Here is a 21,382-nt window from a genome sequence, read left to right as displayed (position 1 = left end):
ATCACATCCTCGAAAAATATATTGCCGAGAAGGGCTTTCATCTTCTTTCACCGATGTCTTTCTTAAGAGCGGGAATTCAAGATCCTCAATATAGTCACGTATTAAGCTTTCGTAGGCAGGTGTACTATACACCTGCCGACAATCTTGTTATTCCTGAATCCATTGTCATTGACTTCGATAATACATCTTACCGAATCTTTCTTTCTGATGGACTCACTTGTTATCTCTGTCATCAATCTGGTCATATCGCCTCAACATGTACCTATACGGCCATCCAGTCAAACCCGTCCATACCTACATCCCAAACTGACCAAGACTCTATTTCTTCATGTAATGCAACAGCTGAAGACAAAAATCACTCTGTCCAGAATCAAACAGAAAACACTGGTGAAGTAATGGACTCCCAAGAACTCCCTACAGAAATTACTATACCGAAACGTTCTCATTCTGAAATATCGTCTCCACTTGATACACCACCGGTAGAAAACACAGAAATAGATTTTACAAAACCTAAAGCAAGATCAACAAAAAAGCCAAGAGTCACTAAATCTGATACAGAAACTGGAGAAACAGTTTCTACTGAATCACTTATCCAACCTGCAAAGGAATTTATTGATAAAGCTTCAACCCTGTTTGAATTAAACTATACAGAGATAGTCAGCTTTCTGGATGATGCACACGTTCCCCCAATCCATTAAGTATCGCACAAGAATACACGAAAAACATAACAGGACTATTGGCAATGCTAACAGAAATCTACCCCAAACTCGAAGACAGACGCATTAAATCTAGAATTACACGAATAAGGAAGAAGCTACGTCGTCAACTAAATCTAGATCAAACTGAAGGTGATAACTCCGAAGATACAGATGTTTCCCAAGAAAACCTCAATTAAAAAATCAATAAATGTGCTACGCCTGTGACGTCAATATAACTGTAGGTCACATTGTTATAGACTGTCCATCATATCATCTGCAAAGACAAGCTACTGGACTACCATGTGATATAAAGTGTGCGTTAAACAGTGCGGATTGTGACAAAATCATTAGGTTTTTAAAGGAAACTAAATTATATAACCAAATATGAGTACTACGTTTCAGAACAACCATAAATTAAAATTAACTTTGTAAAAACTCTGTAAAAAAAACTTTGTAAAATAGTTTATATTTTGTATCAAATTAATATGTATCATTGTACCACCGTTAATAACTTTTTATGGTTGGTGGGGTTATTTATAATAAAAAAAATTGTATAAGGTATGTTGGACAGAATCATCATATTTTGAGGTCTAGAATCTATTCTAGAATGTCAAATATTGGCCATTCTTAATGAGTCACCCTGTATATATAATCATATATTGTGTTTTAATGACTTATTTTGTATATTGAAATAGAACGAAAGCAGTGCTAAAGATTAACGATAAAACCATTTAAAAAACCCTGAAATATTTTCCCCACGAAATCATATTTTAGTAGTAGGTACTAGCTATCAACAAAAATGTACAAAATATACATCACCTATATTATTAGATCGAGTGCAACTTTTACAAATAATTCTAAAATTCAACACGGAGTACGGTTTCTTTTTTAAAAAAATAAATATAATAAAAACATAATAAATAACTTCCCGATCTTTTCTGCCATCTATATACAATTTTTTACCGCTCAATTTTTGGGGGTAAATTTGTACAATACCGAAACTTATGCTGTGTTTAGAATAGGTTATATATTTAGCAGCGTATCACCAAAGTTTAAAATTCAACTTTAAATAAAATACACTAATCACAAAAAGTATCAAAAAGTTATAATACTTATCTATCGTCTCCTTTAGGTGTCTACATACCAATCTATTTCAAGTTGAAGCGTGTTTTTGCCGAAAAAAAAACAGTAAACAAAACGTTGTTAAAGGAGAATATTTATTTTGGACATTTGTGTTCCAGAATTTGATCTGTGCACTATGCCTGAGGTAGATCTACACACCCAACAAGTCACCACGGCATTAAAGGAAACATGTAGAATAATTACCGGCTGTATGAAATCTATCTCTCTATCCCCACTGTACCGGGCAGCTGGATTCGCATCACCAGAAGACCGCAGACGCGCAGTTTTTTAAACATTTTAAAAAAGTTGTAGGTAATGAGTTTTCCCCGAATACTGCTCCGTTTTTTGGTTATTTCACGTTGAAATGTTCGATTTGGAATTTGACGACAAAGAACTTATTTTTCATTAGCTACTTCAGATTTCATGTATACACCATTTTTTTCACTTTTTTATACGCTACATTTTTGCTAAGAATATTTTTTTAGATAAAATACTTACTTTTTGAATTATTTGCCAAAAACATGTTTTTCTTTGTTAAAAATGTATTCACTCGCAAATAACTCGAAAAGTATTGACTTAGTGAAAAAACTCTAGAACAAGAGTTGTTTAGAATTAGTCATTTTATCCAATTCCGGACTTATTTTGAACGTATATTTTTCACCCCCAAGAAGGGGGTATTCCCCTCCATTTTTGTAAAATGGAGGAGATGTAGAATTGTAAACTTTTTCTTATATAATAATACACAATTTCAACTACCTATTCCCAAATTTTCATCTTTCCTTTATTTTCTTTTGGGTCATACTGTTCTTTGATCGGGCTACTTTTTAGACTGAAACATACAAACTCTTATCCGTATAATCAAATTAAAACTTTTGGTGATACATGCTAAACAAAACTATGGCGATCTCAATTCCAATGATTATTCGACAACGTTTCGATATTCTAAAAATTCTTGACTGACACGTTATAGGCATAACGATAATAGGTCATTTCCTAGAGGTTCGCAAAATGCAAAAACTGTTAATTTTTACCGCCGTTAACTGTACAAATGGGCAGAGAGTAAACAATGGCAGTGCTTCGTCACTTTGGAAGAAATCTCTCGATTTTCATAAAGGTTGTGATTAGGGTGTTCCGAAAAAACCAAACTTTAAAAATGTTGATCTCCCCGGCTGTTTTCTGGTGATGGGTAGCATATAAACCATCAATTGCAAATGTCAGCCCAAAATGTTAACTTTAACCCTTATTTGTCCCAAGCCCAAATTTTTTTGGGTTTTTTTTATCTCCCCGGCTATTTTCTGCTGATGGGTAACCTATAAACCAGGGGTGGGCAAATACTTTTAAGCGCGGGCCAAAATGAAATTTTCAAAATGTCTCCCGGGCCGGAGGACTATACCCAGTATGTACGCTAATATTTTTGGTGGAGGTTTTTCTCTGCCCAGAAATTTTGTTGACAAAAATACTGTAAGTATCATTTTAAAGCATGAAAGACATTTGACTGTTAATAATAATAAATTGCCTTTCTGGTGTGTACATGCGAACAATTTGTTCCCAGTAAAATTACGAAATTTTTAATATGGTCTATTATATTAAGCCATAACAAGGATCCAGATAAAAAATGAACTTCAGAAATTCGATCAAGAATAGAATAATTAAGAACAGCCTTTTTGAAGATGAGGAAATTTCTGAGTAACCAAAGATTCAATCTGCAAATCTAATATCGGATGGTAAAATGTTATGTCAAGTCAACCGTCATAGACAAAATTCAAAGGAGACAACTGATCTGGTATGGTCATGGACGACGTCAATGGACGATGACAGGCTGCCAAAACAAATTTTAAAATGAACGCCAAGGGAAAGAAGGAAGAGAGGAACGCCGAAACAATCCTGGCTAGGCGGCATTCAAAAGGCAATGTCGGAAAGGAACCTTCACCCTGAAGAATGCAACGACGGACGAAGCTGGAAACTGGCAACCGGAAGACGGAGGTTGGCTAGCTGTATAAAAAACAGGGACAATACTAAAAATGTTATGTCCACTCTCTTCTTCTTTATTAAATTGTTAATGCTGACTTAATGAAAAAGCTGCAAGCTTTTGAGATGTGGCTTTTTAGGGGAATTATGAAAATACCATGGACCGATCATATTACGAACGAAATGGTGTTGCACAGAATGGAAAAGGAACAGAGAACTTTTGATCACCATCAAAAGGAGAAAGACATATTTTGAAATTAAAAACCACACTAAATTTTCTCTTTTTTTTTTCACCTATGTGATAAACATTATAGAAGTTTTCAGGGAATTTCGGCCCTCGGTAATAATGTAATATTTTATTCTGCGTTTAAATTTTTCAAAAATACTTATTAGTTTTCTCAGGATACGAAAAAAATGAATGCATTACACTCTTAAAAAAATTGCTTGCGGGATTTTTCAATGGGCCGGATAAAGTAAGCAAAAGGGCCGGATCCGGCCCGCGGGCCGGCTTTTGCCCACCCCTGCTATAAACCCTCAATTTCAAATTTCAGCCCAAAATGTTAGCCCTAACAGGCTATTTTTCTCTTCTCTTTTTTATCTCCCCGGGTGTTTTTTGGTGACGGGTAACCTATAAACCCTCAATTTCAAATTTCAGCCCAAAATATTAACCCTAACCCTTGTCACAAGCCCAAAAATTTTTTTTTGGGTTTTAAAGATTTTTAATCTAAAACTTTTTGAAAGAAAACAAACAAGTAAAAGAAAAAAAATCATAAGCCATGTTAACAAGTTTAATGTGGAGATTAAAATATAATAATATAACCCATTTTTCATGTTTATTGGTCTTTCTCAAGATATCTTGAGTACCTAATTATTAAAATTATTCTCGTCAAAAAAACAACACTTTTTCTAACTAATACATCTGAATATAAAGGAATATACAAAGCTGTTAAAAATAATTAATTTAAATGGAGAATAGTAACTACATCAGTAAAAGTTTATTTAAAGGTTAATTAAAGTTGCCTTTCTGAAATCGGTAAAACACTTTCTGTGATTTTCAACTACTTGTAACACACTTTGCTTGCTTTTTCATTTCAGACATTACATTGCCCTCAAAAAAGATGAAAAACGCAAGCAAAGTGTGTTAAAAGTAGTTGAAAACCACAGAAAGTGTTTCACAGATTTCAGAAATACAACTTTGATTAATCTTTAAACAAACTTTTACTCATGTAGTTACTATTTTCCATTTAAATCAATTTGTAACATTCCTTAATATTATTTTTCTACGACCGTTTAATAAGATGCTCATTATTCGCTATTTTTTCATAGATAATAGCACCCATTACTGTACCCGTGAGTAATAATTCATTACTCACGGGCTGAAGTTAGATTTAAGTGGCGCATGCCACTTTTAATATTAATCGTATATAAACTGCAAATAAAATTACTTAAACATGTTTATTTAATACAATAATAATTGTAATTTATACCAACAATTAACTTCGAAACATTTTTAAATGAATTTTAACTGTAACAATGTCAGTATATTTTTTTACGTTTATATCTTGTTTACTAAAAATTTTGACGTTTATCATTTAATTTAGTGACAGTGACATTAGCGCATTTTGTTTATGTCAATTGGAATTTATAACTAATATTGTGTTTGTTTTTCAAGTTATATTGTGTTAAATTATAACATATTATGTATAGTTATATATTGTTATATTATATATAGTTAAATGTAAATAAACATTATAACTATATATATGAAATACGTCCACCGACAACAGCCATTTCCTATTTATTAGATTCACTGATAGCATGTAGGTACAAATTTAAGCTTATAATTTTTCGGAAACCAATAGAACTTATATTGACTATTTTTAGTTGTATTTTTACAAATAATAATAAGAATTTAGTAATAGTAGGCAACCAATTATTCAGCCACGTACTAGGGGTAAATAGCATTTAGGTATTTTTGTAAATTATTATAATTTAAATCTCGAGTAGTTGATAATTAAATTGTTTACTAATTAAAATAAAAAAAAAGGTCGTAGAAAAAGTATAGTATTCTACTCGCATGTAATGGCTATTACTCACTCTGATGAATTACGACACTCGCCTACGGCTCGTGTCGCAAACTTCATCATCGTGAGTAATAGTCATCATTACATGCTCGTTGAATAATATACTATTATTATATTTTTATCTCGATATTAAACTTGTTATCATGGCCTGGGATTTTTTTCCCAACATATACCTATGTCAAAATATAATTTAAAACTGAGTTTACTTGTTTGTTTTCTCACAAAAAGCTATAGATTAAAATTTTTTGGGAGGCATGGGACAAGGGTTAGAGTTAAAATTTTGGGCTGTTTGAAATTGATGGCTACCCATCACCAAAAAACAGCCGGGGATATAAAAAAAGAGAAGAGAAAATTGAAAAACCCAAAAAAATTTTTTTGGGGGGCTTCAGCCAAGGGTTAGGGTTAACATTTTGCTTAAAATTGACGGTTTATAGGCTACGCATCACCAGAAAACAGGCGGGGAAATCAACATTTTTAAACTTTGGTTTTTTCGGAACACCCCAGTTGTGATAAACAGGCAATAGTACGTTTACCTTTTGGTTGAGGGGTTAGTTTGAGTATAACGGAAAATTTGATCCCACACGAAATTTACAACTTGCTATTAGATAGGATGGGGTCATTCGTATATTTATGATTTGCCGAAAATTTTAATGCAATAACAGACTTAACTATTTATAATGGGAAATAAGCCACAATATTATTAAAAAATTATTTTTATTAACGTTTCGACGCCCAAATCGGGTGCCGTTGTCAAAATACAAAATACTATTAACATAAACAAAAATGTTGTTGCTTAGTAAAAAAAATTCTTCTAATAATTTATTTAATTTGACTCATTTATATCGGCAATTCAGATACATATGATACATTTTAAAGTAGAAGACTTGAAAATGATATTATCTCCATTATTGGCTAATATATTTATGGAGGATTTCGAAACTAATATCATTTCTAAACAAAATTTAAAACCCACTGTATGGTGGAGATATGTAGATGATGTGTTTTCAATATGGCCTCATAGATCAGAATTGTTGGATACATTCCTGAATATTATAAACGATCAAGAAGAGACAATAAAATTTACAATGGAAAAGGAATATAATAACACCCTGCCTTTCCTCGATGTTTTAGTCTCAAAGAAGGATACTGGATATGAGACTCAAGTGTATAGAAAACCAACAACACATACCAACAGATATCTCAATTACAAATCAAATCACATCAACGTTAAAAAGGGAATCATAAAATCCTTATATGATAGAGCCAAAATTACTTGTTCTAACGAAAACTCATTTTTAGAAGAAAAACAATTATTAACATCTGTTTTATTAAAAAATGATTATCCTTTATCGTTTATAAATAAAGAATTGTCAAGATTGGATCGAATGGAACAGAACAACATAGAACGGGATCCTACAGCATTCACAAGAAATAATACGAGGAAAATATCAATACCATACATAAAAGGACTATCAGAGAAACTTAAAATAATAGGAAATAAATTCAACATTTCAACAACATTCAAAACAACCAACACATTGAGATCTATTCTATCTAAAACTAAACCTAACAATGAACAAGAAAGGACAAAGAATTGTATTTATAAAATATCTTGTGAATGCGAACATTTTTATATAGGTGAAACATCAAGACCATTAAACGTTAGAATAAGTGAACATTAATCTTATATTAAAAATAGAGAATTTGATAGATCTCAAATATGTCAACACGCATGGGATAATGAATATAAAGTTCAGTGGAGAGATTCAAGTATAGTCCTGAAAGAAACAGATAGTAAAAAGATAAAAATCGGCTCTAATTATGCTAAAGATAAGAAGCGGCTCTAATTATGCTAAACGAAACCAATTGTGTCGCAAATTCCTCGGTGGAATGCAGTAGGATGTGGATACCCATACTGAAAGAGGAAGTCAGTAGAAAGAAAATACCACAATTAGTAAGTCAATAGTCGAATTAGTACATATTTTATATTTTAGTATTACTTATATATCCATGTATTATTGATATTATTTATAATTTAAACAAAATTACAGTAAAGTCAGAGTTTGGTATTCATTTTGAGAGTAAATTAAATGTAAGAGCAAATACTTACGATGTTGGGATAGTATCACGAGGTTTTTCCTGGTTTTCCCTCGTGATTTACTATGAGATCTCTAACGCGAAAATTTTAATGTCACCGTTGCATATGGTTGTCTTTTTAAAGACAGATCACATGCTATGATTTTTTTGTGACGGATATTCTTGAGTTGGGGTTGATTTCATGTAATCCAATGAACTATCTTTTAGTAAAGTCGTCCCAGGAACGCAACTCATAAATATTGGCGATATCATTTTAAAGTCTTCTACTTTAAAATGTATCATATGTATCTGAATTGCCGATATAAATGAGTCAAATTAAATAAATTATTAGAAGAATTTTTTTACTAAGCAACAACATTTTTGTTTATGTTAACAGTATTTTGTATTTTGACAACGGCACCCGATTTGGGCGTCGAAACGTTAATAAAAATCATTTTTTAATAATATCGTGGCTTATTTCCCATTATAAATAGTTAAAATTGTAAAAATGTCACAAGAAAATAGCTTCAGAACAACATTAATAACAGACTTTTTTCATAACTAAATCTGCATGTATAATAGAGGAAAGTAGCCACATTTCGGACAGTCTTCGCATTTTTAATATTAACATACAGAGTGGAGTAACAAGTTGTAGCCAAAAGTCACGAAACGCCCAAGTGAAGACCTTGGGACCAGAAGGGGACAAGTCACAATTTCGTCAAAAATGAGTTAAAGTAGAAATCGCACACTTTAAGGCCCTATTAATGTCCCAAACAGAAAATGTCAGCTGATTTCTCATAGATGGCGCCGCTGTAGTAAGTCCCGTTATGTCACCATAACTTTATATTGCAACAGGAGACAAGCCACAGTAGTAATCAACATGGCGGCGGAACATTCCCGTGCATGTAAATGAAAAATAGACGTTTCTGAATTTGATTCTGAACAGTGACCAAGATCCGTTTTTAAATGAAAGCGAAGATGTCAAAGACTATACAGTATGCGCAAGTAGCAGTGATTCCTAAAACATAAACTTAGAACGTTATGTTTATTAAATGTGTGGCTTGTCTCCTTATGTTATATTTTTCGAACCTAAAAATATTATGATTGTTCTAAAGGTTTTTTGTGGCTTATCCATTTTTAGTAAAATACTTGCTTTATTGTAGGAAAATGAATAGAACTAAAAAAATTAGGTGCACCTTGCGGTTGCACAAAACAGTGTAGACAGAAATTGGTGCTTGCCAACAGATTCTACCAGATACTGAGAATAATGAACCACTGGAAGACACTGAACATTTGGACCCCTTTTCAGCTATTGAAAACATTGACAACTTAATTATTTTATTGCGGAATTTTATGTTCACTTTTAGAATACATATAATTTTTTATACTAAAGGGGATAAGCCTCATATTTTTTTCAAAAAATGTTCAAAAACTCAAAAACCGTTAAATATCTAAACATTTCTGTTATTTTTATTGTGTAATTAATAACATATTCTAAATTTTAGAAACGATCATGGGCCTTACTTCCGAGAAAAATGTAAAAATTGGATTTCATGATTTGAAAATAAGTTTAAAATGATGTTTTCTCCAAAGTATTGTTTGGTGGCATGTCCCCTTCTGGTCCCAAGGTCTTCAATTATCTCTTCAATGGATGGTCCCCATTGCTCAAAAACTGGGATAGGCCTATTCTACAATATGGAGACTTCAAATTTGATGCTTGCAATGTTGCCAGATTGATTATTTTTCTGATATCAGTCACTTTGGTTTTTTAAATACAACACTCTGTATATTGTATTATTATTATTGGAACCCTCACTTCAACACCAATTCAGCCATATGTAATACTTGGTATTTTATCTATAGTGTTTGTCACTCCGAGTTGTCAGTATGGCTTGTATAAGGCAATGCTTTTCAAATGAGAAGTAAAGGAACAGTGTTGCCACATAATCGGTACGGACACCAGAGGTGGCTTTTAAATACAAGAATTTAACCCTGTCCGCTTCGCTAGACGCTTACTGTTTATAAAAAATTCACTGAATATTTTATTTTTAGTAGAAAGTTATTATTCTTCATAACGTTTTATCAAGATGGGGTTTACGATAAATCGTAATTTTATGTCAAAAGAAGAGTAATACAGCAACTCTCCCATACATAGCAGCACCAAAATTGACAATTGACAAACGTCTGCGAAACCCCCCTATCAGAATCATAGTCTTGACACAGACTGCACCGAGTTCATTTTTATATTTTTGATTAATTTGTTTTGATAATAAACTGAGCATAATAAGAAATATTGAGTGAAAAATCGTTTAAAAAATAATATAAAATCGGGTCATTTACAAATAATATTCGAAATTTGGCTACACTCCTCTACCATAGCTTGTCCACAGCTCCGACAAGAAAAAAAGATTCACTTTAAGTTACTGTTAATGGAACATTTAAACATTTTAAAGATCTCTGTACATAGTGATATAAATAAAGCTTTTGAAGGAGGATTTTACATTGAAAAAAATATATATAAATGTAATACTATCAGAAAAATGTGAAACGTTAATAATTGTAAATGTTGAAGATGGTTTCAAAAATGAATGTTCAAGATACAGATAGGGTACACTGCGTAAACCATTAACTAGACCATTTTTTATTCATCCCGCTATCATTTCTAAAATGTAAAGTAATTTTGAGTTTCTTCTTTAACGATTTTTAAATAAAAGCTCACATTCTTTTACTCAATCTCCATCGGTACAGAAACATATAGTCGTTTTGGTGAATTAACAATTTTGCATTGGTAGTAAAAAAAATATACTCTGGGAACTGGCCTGAACTGGGTTACTCTGTGAAAGAGAGGGAGGGGGCTATTTGTACTTCGAGAGAGAGGAAACGCCCTCCCCTTCCGATAAGGCGAGTTGCACTAGAGTTCATAAGCTTTCTCGGCTTTGGTAGAACAATATGTAGCCGGTTTCAGACGATTTTTGGGTGTCTGCAGTCAGGCCGTAGAAGTCTTCTATTGTAGAAGCGTCAATTTTCTAAAAAAAGAATATAGAAAATATTAATGAGTTACTATAGTAAAGAAATTTATCTGAGACTTTTCGCTTTTCTATAAGAGATGTCGCTGCAGAGTCCCAAAAGTGGACTTTAAACTATTTTAAAATTCCACATAAATAGACAGTTTGGTTTTGTTTTGCTTCAGCGGTGTGCACGCAGCTCTACTGAGGAAGTCTGTAAGACAGAAACAGCTGTCTAGAGATTGTGCATCGCCTCTGAATCGAAAGGAAACATAAACTGTCTTTTTCATTATAGACCAAGAGGCAGCGCTGAAAAATCTTTTTGAATTTACTAAAGCTAGATTTTTCACAGTTGATTACTGTGAGTGTGTAGAGAAACATACTGCGGTCGGTCAAGGGAAACGTAGAACAGGGGTTACTGAGAGGGTATCAAAGTTGCTTTCCTACGAAGGTAATTAAATCCATTTACAAAGGCTGAAAATCGGTACACACATTCTAAATTAAATATCAATAAAAGTTATTATAGTCGGTCAGCTGTATGACGGGACAGAGCCGGTCGGTCGGCCCCAATAGTCGATTGAGGAAATGAAGCATTTTAGCTCGCAATTTTTTCGTCCAACATGGATTTACTTGAAATTTTCACAGAAGGTAGGGAATAGTCCAAGGATCATTTTCTATATCATGCCGCTTTCATACGCTAAAACCTTGGGGGTGGTTGCCACCCCATCTCGGGGGTATTTTTTAATACATTTTAACCATGTAATTCGATGGAACAAGTGATTCTAAGAAAACAATGTTTTTTACATTTTCTTCGTAAAATTAATATTTTTCGAGTTATTCGCGCTTGAAAATACCTCGAAAAATATTCTATATATTTTTGGCGATAAAAAGTTTCTTCAAAAACGATTTTGTAGGATTTTTAAAGAGCTATAAGACTGTGTAAATTAAATTCCGTAAGATCCCTTAGTTTTTAATTGGGGCGGGTTTAAAGGGCTCGAACAAGGGAGTGTTTGCTGGTAAATAGAGGTTTTAAACAGCTTAATTTGGCTAACTATTCACTGTAATGAGAATCTATGCACAGGGTAATTTTATTCATTAAAAAAGCTACAATTTAGTAGTTTAAAATTTTTTTCGTATCTTCAGTATTTTCGGACATATTTTGAAGTAAAAGGTGAAAAATACCAAATTGCAAAAATCAATTTTTCTTTAAACTCCAATTTTTCCAAAATTAGGCATTTTAAATAGGTCAAACTCCTTGAGTGTATTGATAATGTAAATATAAAAGGAACTACAGAAAGGTGAAGTCCAATTTTGAATTAGGAAGGTAAGGTGGTTGTTTTCAATGATTTTTTCGTAGAGAAAAGCAGGTACCGACATTTTTTTGATTATAAGTCGCTTAATTTTCATGCTAGAAACTTTTTATTATTTTTTTGAAAGGTCTAATTGTATACTTGAAAAAAATATTATTTAAGTTTTCCTCGAAAAATGCAAATTTTTCTCATTATTTGGCTTTGAATATTTCAAATAATGCATTTGACGAAAAAAGCTAACCTTTAACATGCGGTTTGTTTTGGTCTTAAAGATATTATTGGAAAAGAATTTGGTTTGTGCTAATAAAAGATACAATTTTGATATCTACAGTTTTTTTTCGAATAAATGCATATTTTTCGAGATATTCTCAAAAAATCCTCTAAAAAGTCGATTTTTTTCTCCGAAAAACTTATTTTCAAGCGCGAATAACTCGAAAAACATTTTACAAAGAAAATGTAAAAAACATTTTTTTCTTAGAATCACTTTTTCCATCGAATTACATGGTTAAAATGTAATAAAAAATTCCCACCCCCTAGATGGGGTGGCAACCACCCCCCAAGATGGGGTGGCAACCACCCCCAAGATGGGGTGGCAACCACCCCCAAGGTTTTAGCGTATGATAGCGGCATGATATAGAAAATGATCCTTGGACTATTCCCTACCTTCTGTGAAAATTTCAAGTAAATCCATGCTGGACGAAAAAATTGCGAGCCAAAATGCTTAATTTCCTCAATCGACTATTGGGGCCGACCGACCGGCTCTGTCCCGTCATACAGCTGACCGACTATAATAACTTTTATTGACATTTAATTTAGAATGTGTGTACTGATTTTAAGCCTAAGTAAATGGATTTAATTACCTTCGTAGGAAAGCAACTTTGATACCCTCTCAGTAACCCCTGTTCTACGTTTCGCTTGACCGACCTCAGTATGTTTCTCTACACACTCATAGTAATCAACTGTGAAAAATCTAGCTTTAGTAAATTCAAAGAGATTTTTCAGCGCTGCCTCTCCGTCTATTATTATAGCAAACGTTACAGCAGTCGAAAAACAAAAACCTTTTAATCAGAGTTGGCTGTGAAATCACTTATCTATAAGGCTTGTTATTATAAATTTAGTATTTGTTTTTCTCAAGAAACGCAAGAGGAGTCAGAATCCAATTACTGCCTATCTTTCTCTCTCCCCTTCCTTATACCCTTTCAGATGTCGGATTTGGGTTTAGTTATGCTACATATTCACCCATCTCTTTTATCCGTTCTGTTTTGTGCTATTATTTTCATTTCTTCAATCGTTTTCTGTTTAAACTTTCCCGCATCTACTATTTGATGAATCCATTTTTTCCTCGGCCTCTCGTTTTTTTGTGATATTTAAAATTCTCTCATCTTAATTTCCTCGGCATCCTGTATGATTTATAAATTTTGAAAATCTCAGGAGGTGTAACCAAAGAAAGTATTCCACCTGTTGTCAATCTGGTGGTATGGGAACGATATTTATTGTCGTTTTCTGTGCAACTTCGATTGATAACTTACTTTGTTTTTTGGTAGATAGTTCATCCGTGACATTTCTTTCTTTGCAATACTAAAGGGCCCAAAGTGTCATGCCTGGGAAATCGGAGAGAAGAGGATATGGGACTACTGATGAGGGGGAAAAGACCTCCGAAACCGGTATAGTCTCTTCTTGCACTCTCCGATTTAACCAGAGCATTATGCAGCTGCTGCATTTTCGTGTTGCAAAGAAATTGAAAATGTTTATACATTTTTTGATATTTCTTCTTTCGTGAATTTTTCTCGTTGATCTACTGGATTTCATTACCATCAGATGTCCATATCAGTTTAATTGTCTCTTTATTAATGTATTCATTATTGGTTCCTGTTTGGTTCTCACTCTTATTGTCTCATTTCTTATTCTATCCTATTTGGTCTTCCGATTGTAGCTCGTAGATGTCTCATATCCATTGCGTTTATCCTACTAGAGTCCTTTTCATGAGCATTTTTCAGTGTGTCACAAATGATAGAAAAAAATGTAAGTCCGTGATAATACACATTTATGACATTTATTCTAACATGACATTTTAGTTAAATCTGACAGTTGTCACATTTGTAATTAGGCATAAAACAAATCAATTGTGTTTATTGCATTTATAAAATGGTATTTTCTTTGATTTGTATAGTCTTATAAATTGTACAGATTATATTCGTAGATATATTATACCCTATTCCACGAACATACGCCTGTTTTGGATTACTTCGACAACGAATATTTTACTGTGCAAAATAAGAAGAACGAAAGTAAATCGCAAATTACATTGTTGTTTATTGGAATAATTATTAGCGCCATTTACTTTCGTACTTCTTATGTTGCACAGTAAAATATTCGTTGTCGAAGTAATCCAAAACAGGCGTATGTTCGTGGAATGGCCCATATTATATAATTCCTAGATAACTTTTTTTTATTATAGCGCCATCTATCGACAACTAGAATAAATGTTATAAATATCTGTAATCACAGACGTGCCTTTTTTTGTCACATACAATTTAATGCGTTAGAAAGAAATCGAAAAACTGTGACGCACTGAAAAATGCTCATGAAAAGGACTCTATTATGCCTTTCCTGCAAAGTCCAATTTTCGCTCGTATATACAGTCCCTGGCCATATTATTATGACCACCTATGAATTTTTACAAAAATCAACTATTTCACTAAGTACGTTTTGTTGAAAATATGATTTTTAAATTTAATTTTGTTATGCAATGTTAATGTTATTCATTAACTATAATATATTTAATAATAAACTGCAATAAAATATTTGAAAATATTACATATTTATATTTTTTTAATATTTTGTTCAACATCTGATGTTAATCAGATGGAAAATTATTTGGGAGCTTTTAAAACGAGAAATTTCCGATGAAAATGTCACTAACGAACTTGTTTTAATTAAAGAACTAATATATCGTTGAAAACACAATGACAAATTGAAGCAAAAAAAATTTAACTGCATTCAAAATATGCCAAGACGAGTACTAGCAGTAATCAAAGTTAGACGGGCTCAGCAAAGTATTAAAAAAATACAAATATGTGATATTTTCAAATGATTTATTGCTGTTTATGATTAAATGTATTATATTTAATAATAAACACCAACAAAACATTTAAAAATATCACATATTTTTGTTTTTTCAATATTTCGCTGAGCCCCCTCTAACTTTGATTACCGCTAGTACTCGTCTTGGTATACTTTGAATGCAGTTAAATTTTTTTTGCTTCAATTTGTCATTGTGTTTTCAACGATATATTAGTTCTTTAATCAAAACAATTTCGTTAGTGACCTTTTCATCGGAAATTTCTCGTTTTAAAAGCTCCCAAATAATTTTCCATCTGATTAAGGTCAGAAGTTGAAAAAAATATTAAAAAAATATAAATATGTAATATTTTCAAATATTTTATTGCAGTTTATTATTAAATATATTATAGTTAATGAATAACATTAACATTGCATAACAAAATTAAATTTAAAAATCATATTTTAAACAAAACGTACTTAGTGAAATAGTTGATTTTTGTAAAAATTCATAGGTGGTCATAATAATATGGCCAGGGACTGTAGTATCGTCGGTATTACAATCGAATTTAATGTTTTCATTTTTGTTTCATGGGAAAAATTCTTGTTTTTTCAGAACAAGCACTAGTGCGCAGTACAGTTTGTTCGATTTCTTTGTTCTGTTTGTTACTTCGAGATCTATTTTTCAATCATTGGTAATTATACTTTCAAGATAATCATATGCGGTAAGTATTTCCAGTTAAGTTTTTTTGCTTTTTATCTTTATTTCGTATTCTTCCTTTTCGCCGATGACTATTATTTTACTTTTCTTGATGTTAATTTCCATTTTTAGTTTCTGTTTCCTCTGCCCATATGTTTATAAGTTTTTGCATTTTGGTCATGGAATCTGCTATAAGGACTACGTCATCCGCATACAATAAGGCTTCTATTTTTACTGGCTGTAATCTTTGGTATCCTATTATTGTCCGTATTTGGTTAGCAGTTGACATGCTCTCCCTTTTTGTATATTGGCACTATAAGGTTGCTTTGCCAGTCTTTTGGGATTTGTTGCTTTTTTCATGCCTCTGTATATTTTCCATAGCCAGTTTATCCCTTCGTCTCCCATGTATTTTACCATTTCCGGGTCTATGTCATCATCCCCTCCAGCTTTGCCTGTTTTTATGTTCGATCTTTCCTGTATTACTTCTTTCCACTTATTTGCTCTATTTCTTTGTTCCCGTCATATTGATATGTTTCATTTCTAACGTCTATTGTTTAATTTCTAAATTTATTTTCGTAGTATCATTTTCACGCTTTAGCTATCTGTTCTGCATTTGTCTGGAGAATCCAATTACAAAAATAATTATATAACTACTTACATCGACTTGATCATCGTCAAAAAGAAGCCAAAATCCGTGGCTTTTGACAATGCTTATATAATGTCCTCTATTAGGTCCGCTACCACAGTGTATCACAACAGCTACAAGATCATAAAGTCTATCTGGATTCAGTGCATCATCCGACTAAAAGAAATAATATAAATGAAATTAATGAAAATTCGATTACTTTATACCGGGTGGTGAATTGTAAAAGGGACCATAGGAAACTCAATGTAAAATTCTAAACTGTTGAATTCCTGCTCCCCTAATTATTTTACATCAAGACATTAGAAACTACTTGTAAAGGATTGAAATCTGTATTGAAAACAAATGTTAAAATTGTTCTACGAGTTAAACATATTCCAAAATTTTGTAAAAATGTAATACATTTTTCAATTTTTCAGCCCAAAATGAGGCCACACACAGTGCAATAATGTGTCACAATGAAGTTGTTATTTTCATATTTTTGAACTGTCAATGTCAATATTTTTATTGTATCATTTATTGTTTAAAAACAATACAGTTGATAAGATACCCTCAGTTGCGGAGAAAGTATTTTCACATAAAGATTTAATACTAAAGATTTAACAATAAAGATATAGCTGTATGGCAAACTGCCAAAGCCATATAAAAAAAAAAAACAATAAAGATTTTTTATTCAGTCAATGGTGTGAGCACTGTCAGTTAAATAGTAACGTGTGGCCTAACTTTTACACACATACCTACTGTGGCAAATGTATTATATTTTTCAAAATTTTGGAATGCGTTTAAATCGTAGAACAATTTTAAAATTTGATTTTAATACAGATTTCAATTCTCTACAAATATTCTCTCATGACTTTTGATGTAAAATAATTAGGGAAGCAGAAATTCGACAGTTTAGAATTTTACATTGAGTTTCCTATGACCCGTTTTACGATTCACCACCCGGTATATAAAACACTGTAGTAAAGTATGTATACTTGAGTCTACGATTCTTTACCCGTGCGTCATTAATACCTGGCGAGATAAAACACTTTTTATCTAGCATCATTCTCTTCCACGCATGAAACTAATGACAAACCAGCTACCGCCTATTAAGTAAAAACACATGTTATTTTTATGAAGGCTCTAAACTCAGTACATTGAAAAGAGATACGTACAAAAAAATACGTTTGGGAATGTTTTCAGACTTTGAGTACAATTTGTGACGTTTCTGGTGTCTTTACTTTTGTGGCTGTCCGTCTGTTGAATTTTGTCGAATTTTTGCATTTTGAAGTTTTTTTAAGTACACAAACAGTATTTTTCACAACTAATTTTATATTGGAGTTTGAAATTTTATGGTAAGTGTATTTACAACAAACAACAGTAAAATCCTTTATAAAGGGTATATTTAAAATCCCTCAAAAGGGCGACATCAAAATCACAACATAACTAGTTTTCGACTGGTTTACCAGTCATCATCAGTGCTTACGTGCAATGTACATGCTAACCACCAAGATATTATTTAACAAAAATATGTGGATCAAAGCCCAGTAAAAGTAGTTCGTCAAGGAAACATTGATTTAAAATGCTACGTTAAGCGTGGATGTTTTTACAACATCTGTTACAACATACAAAGCTAACCTCATTAACACAGTTAAGGAAATGTTTAAGTTTCCGCCAAAGTGAATCAAATGACAAAAAGAAAATATTCGCTCTGCCGAGATTCACTTTGACACATTCGGAATAGGAAACATACAACACAAAAATTCCTATCTCACACGATTAACTACTCAAATCAACTTATCTTTCATTAACAAAAGAATTATTAGAAATAGGGGAAGTGTATACTAATCTCATAAAATTTTGTGAAGTTTATTTCTACAAAATATTTTTATTTTGTACAATAAATAATTTTCTCATTTGCTATCAATACATTATAATAATGTAGATAGATAACTATTGATTGGCGTAAGGTTTATGTTATTTATGTCTGTTTACTGTTAATAATATTAGCCAACAGCAGGTATGTTTGGTTGTGTAGTAAATTCCAGTCACGCCTAGCAACTGAACTTCCCAAAAAATAAATTACTAACGTCACTAGACAGTTGTGTCTCAGAGAAGCGAATTGACTTTATTGAATTTTTTTATAAATTGTTTATTTATTTATTTATTAATCAATGATATTAAAAGAATTTATTAAGCTACTTCAAATGTAGCTGTAATTATGCATCAAAATTTTAAAGCAAAACCTACATTTGACATTCTATTTATTTGATAACGTGAAATTTTATACTATATAATATAACCCGTGATCAGAGCCGAGTTTAGGTCAATTGACGCCCTAGGCAATTCTTTAGTAGCTGCCCTTCAAACATGTACCATTTTTGCGAAAAAAAAATTGCAGAAATTTTTATTTAAAGAAGAATACACAAAAATGGACTTAAACTACGTTGTTTATATATCTATAACAGAAAAAATTGTCATTCCAGTTCGATCACATCAGAGATTTCTTAAAAAAAAAATTTTTTTTCTTAACAAAATCGACAAATTGTTAACACGTTCTTGCGTCATACTTGATGGGAAATTATTTTTAATTACAAAAATTGAAGAAAAATCTTCTGCGTAAAAAAACATAAATACACTTTTTACGCAGAAGATTTTTCTTAAATTTTTGTAATTCATGGTATACAGCCAGCTACAGGAAATTTTTCCTTGTGGATTTTATTTTTAATTCTTGACATTTTCGAAACTGACCTTTCAGCAGACACGTTGGCAACTGGGGTGCACAAATAAATGTGCAAAGCAATGTCAAAATTAGGGAAAATATCTTTCAATTCACTTAGTGCAGTCACTAAAGGATTTCACCTCCGATTTCGTTAAACCTTCATTGATTTTCATGAAAATTGGTGAGTAGTTAGAGGTACCTCAAGGAACAAAGGTGACATGATGCCAACTTGCGACTTTACCGTGGTGGTGGATGCCACCCCTTCTCAAGGGTGAATTTTTTTTAATAATACCATAAATCGATAGAGAGACAAATTCTAAGCTAAATTTGCTATATGTATAAAGTTATTAATATAAATCAATACTTTTTATTTATTTATTTTGAGTTATTAAAGATTAAAGATTTTATTTTTTCGTAAAAATGTATGTTTTAAAGCATTTTTCCACGTACAACTCAAAAACTATAAGCTTTTACAAAAAAGTTATTATTACCAAAATTGAAGATAATAAAAAGCTGAATACACTCCTCACTTAAAGAACTAAACTAATGTTAATTCAAATGAGTTATGGGTAATTGAATGTATATTTTTTCGACGAGTACTCAAATCTAAGCATTTAAGCTTACATAACGGGAAAACGATGCATTTTATAAAATATACCCGCCAAGTACTTGTCAAAGTACTTCGAAATACCTACCTATCAAATGAGTTCCAGTAGAAGTTAATAGCATCACAATTAAGCAAGTTATGATAAATAAGAGAACCCTTTAGAACTTTTTAGGAAAAAGTGAAAAATTAAACATACAAAATCCACAAATTAAATCCACAAAAATTAAACTATATAGTAATCCTTAGAAGAATTTCTTTATATTAGCCATAAGTAATGATTGCAACAATTTTGACAGGTTTAGAATGCATTTTTTTAAAAAAGATATAATTTAAAAAAATCATAATTTTTAAAATTATCGTAATTTTCATTTTCTTTTGATAATAACTCCAAAAATACTCAATATACGTAAAAAGTGATATATGTATAACCAAATTTTAGTTTTTTCTGTATCAAATATTCTACCTTTTTACTATTTCTGTAGGGTAAAAAATAACCGAGATAGAAACGTTTAAAGCTTAAATTTTGCTGCGAGAACCATGTAACCGGAACCATTTAATCTTTTATTTTTAAAAAAGCAAAGAGTTTAAAAGATTAAATTTAACGTGTTTTAATAGCCATTAAAATTAACTTTCAAATGGTTTTTAGATAAACCTGATATCGTAAAAATTAACGGGGTTATTTAAAAAAAATAATAACTTTTTTGGAAAAATTTTTAAAAGATAAACTTTGAAAAATGTTTGTTGCATAAATTTTAATGCTACCAACTTGTTCGGGGACTCATTTGATAAATATTTCTAAGTACTTTGACAAATGTTTAATAAGGTTATGTTATAAAATGCATCATTTTCCCGTTATTTAAGCTTGAATACTTAGATTTGGGTACTCGCCGAAAAAAATATATATTCAATTACCTATAATTCACTTTTGGTTAACATTAAAAGGCTTTTTCAGTAAGGAGTTTATTTCATTTTTTATTATGTTTAATTTTGGTAATAATAACTTTTTTGTAAAATCTTATAGTTTTTGAGTTATTTATGAAAAAGCGGTTAATAACATTAATTTTTCTGTCGAAAAATTAAAATCTTTGATCTTTAATAACTCAAAAAGTTTTGATTTATTTTAATAACTGTATGTAACAAATTTTGCTTAGAATTTGCCCCTCTATCGAATATGGGGATATTTTTAATAAAATAATTTTCACCCCTGAGAAGGGGTAGCATCCACCCTCAGGGTAAAAACGCAAGTTGACACCATGTCACCTTTGTTCCTTAAGATATCATCTAACCACTCACCAATTTTCATGCAAACCGATAGAGGTTCAACGAAATCGGAGGTAACAGCTTATATCCACTTTCAGTGACTGCACAAACTCATCTTTAAATATTAAGATTGTCAATTGGTGAT

At 31.5% G+C, this 21,382-nt stretch overlaps 1 protein-coding gene across 1 annotated transcript in view; it reads right to left on the bottom strand.

The window, feature by feature from the left end:
• Positions 1-8,399: 8,399 nt before the first annotated feature.
• The window catches only part of LOC114349056 (ubiquitin carboxyl-terminal hydrolase 46), a 34,753-nt gene continuing 21,770 nt past the window's right edge, over positions 8,400-21,382 (bottom strand). The window contains exons 7-8 of the mRNA XM_028299480.2: positions 16,682-16,825; positions 8,400-10,974 (exon numbers count right to left, since the gene is read on the bottom strand). Of these exons, the coding sequence (XP_028155281.1) occupies positions 10,867-10,974; positions 16,682-16,825 (252 nt within the window). The 3' untranslated portion in view covers positions 8,400-10,866. The remainder of the gene's footprint in view (positions 10,975-16,681; positions 16,826-21,382) is intronic.

Source organism: Diabrotica virgifera, chromosome 3, assembly GCF_917563875.1.
Source record: "Diabrotica virgifera virgifera chromosome 3, PGI_DIABVI_V3a".
Classification (NCBI taxonomy): Eukaryota; Metazoa; Arthropoda; class Insecta; order Coleoptera; family Chrysomelidae; genus Diabrotica; species Diabrotica virgifera.
This window is presented reverse-complemented; position numbering and strand designations above follow the sequence as displayed.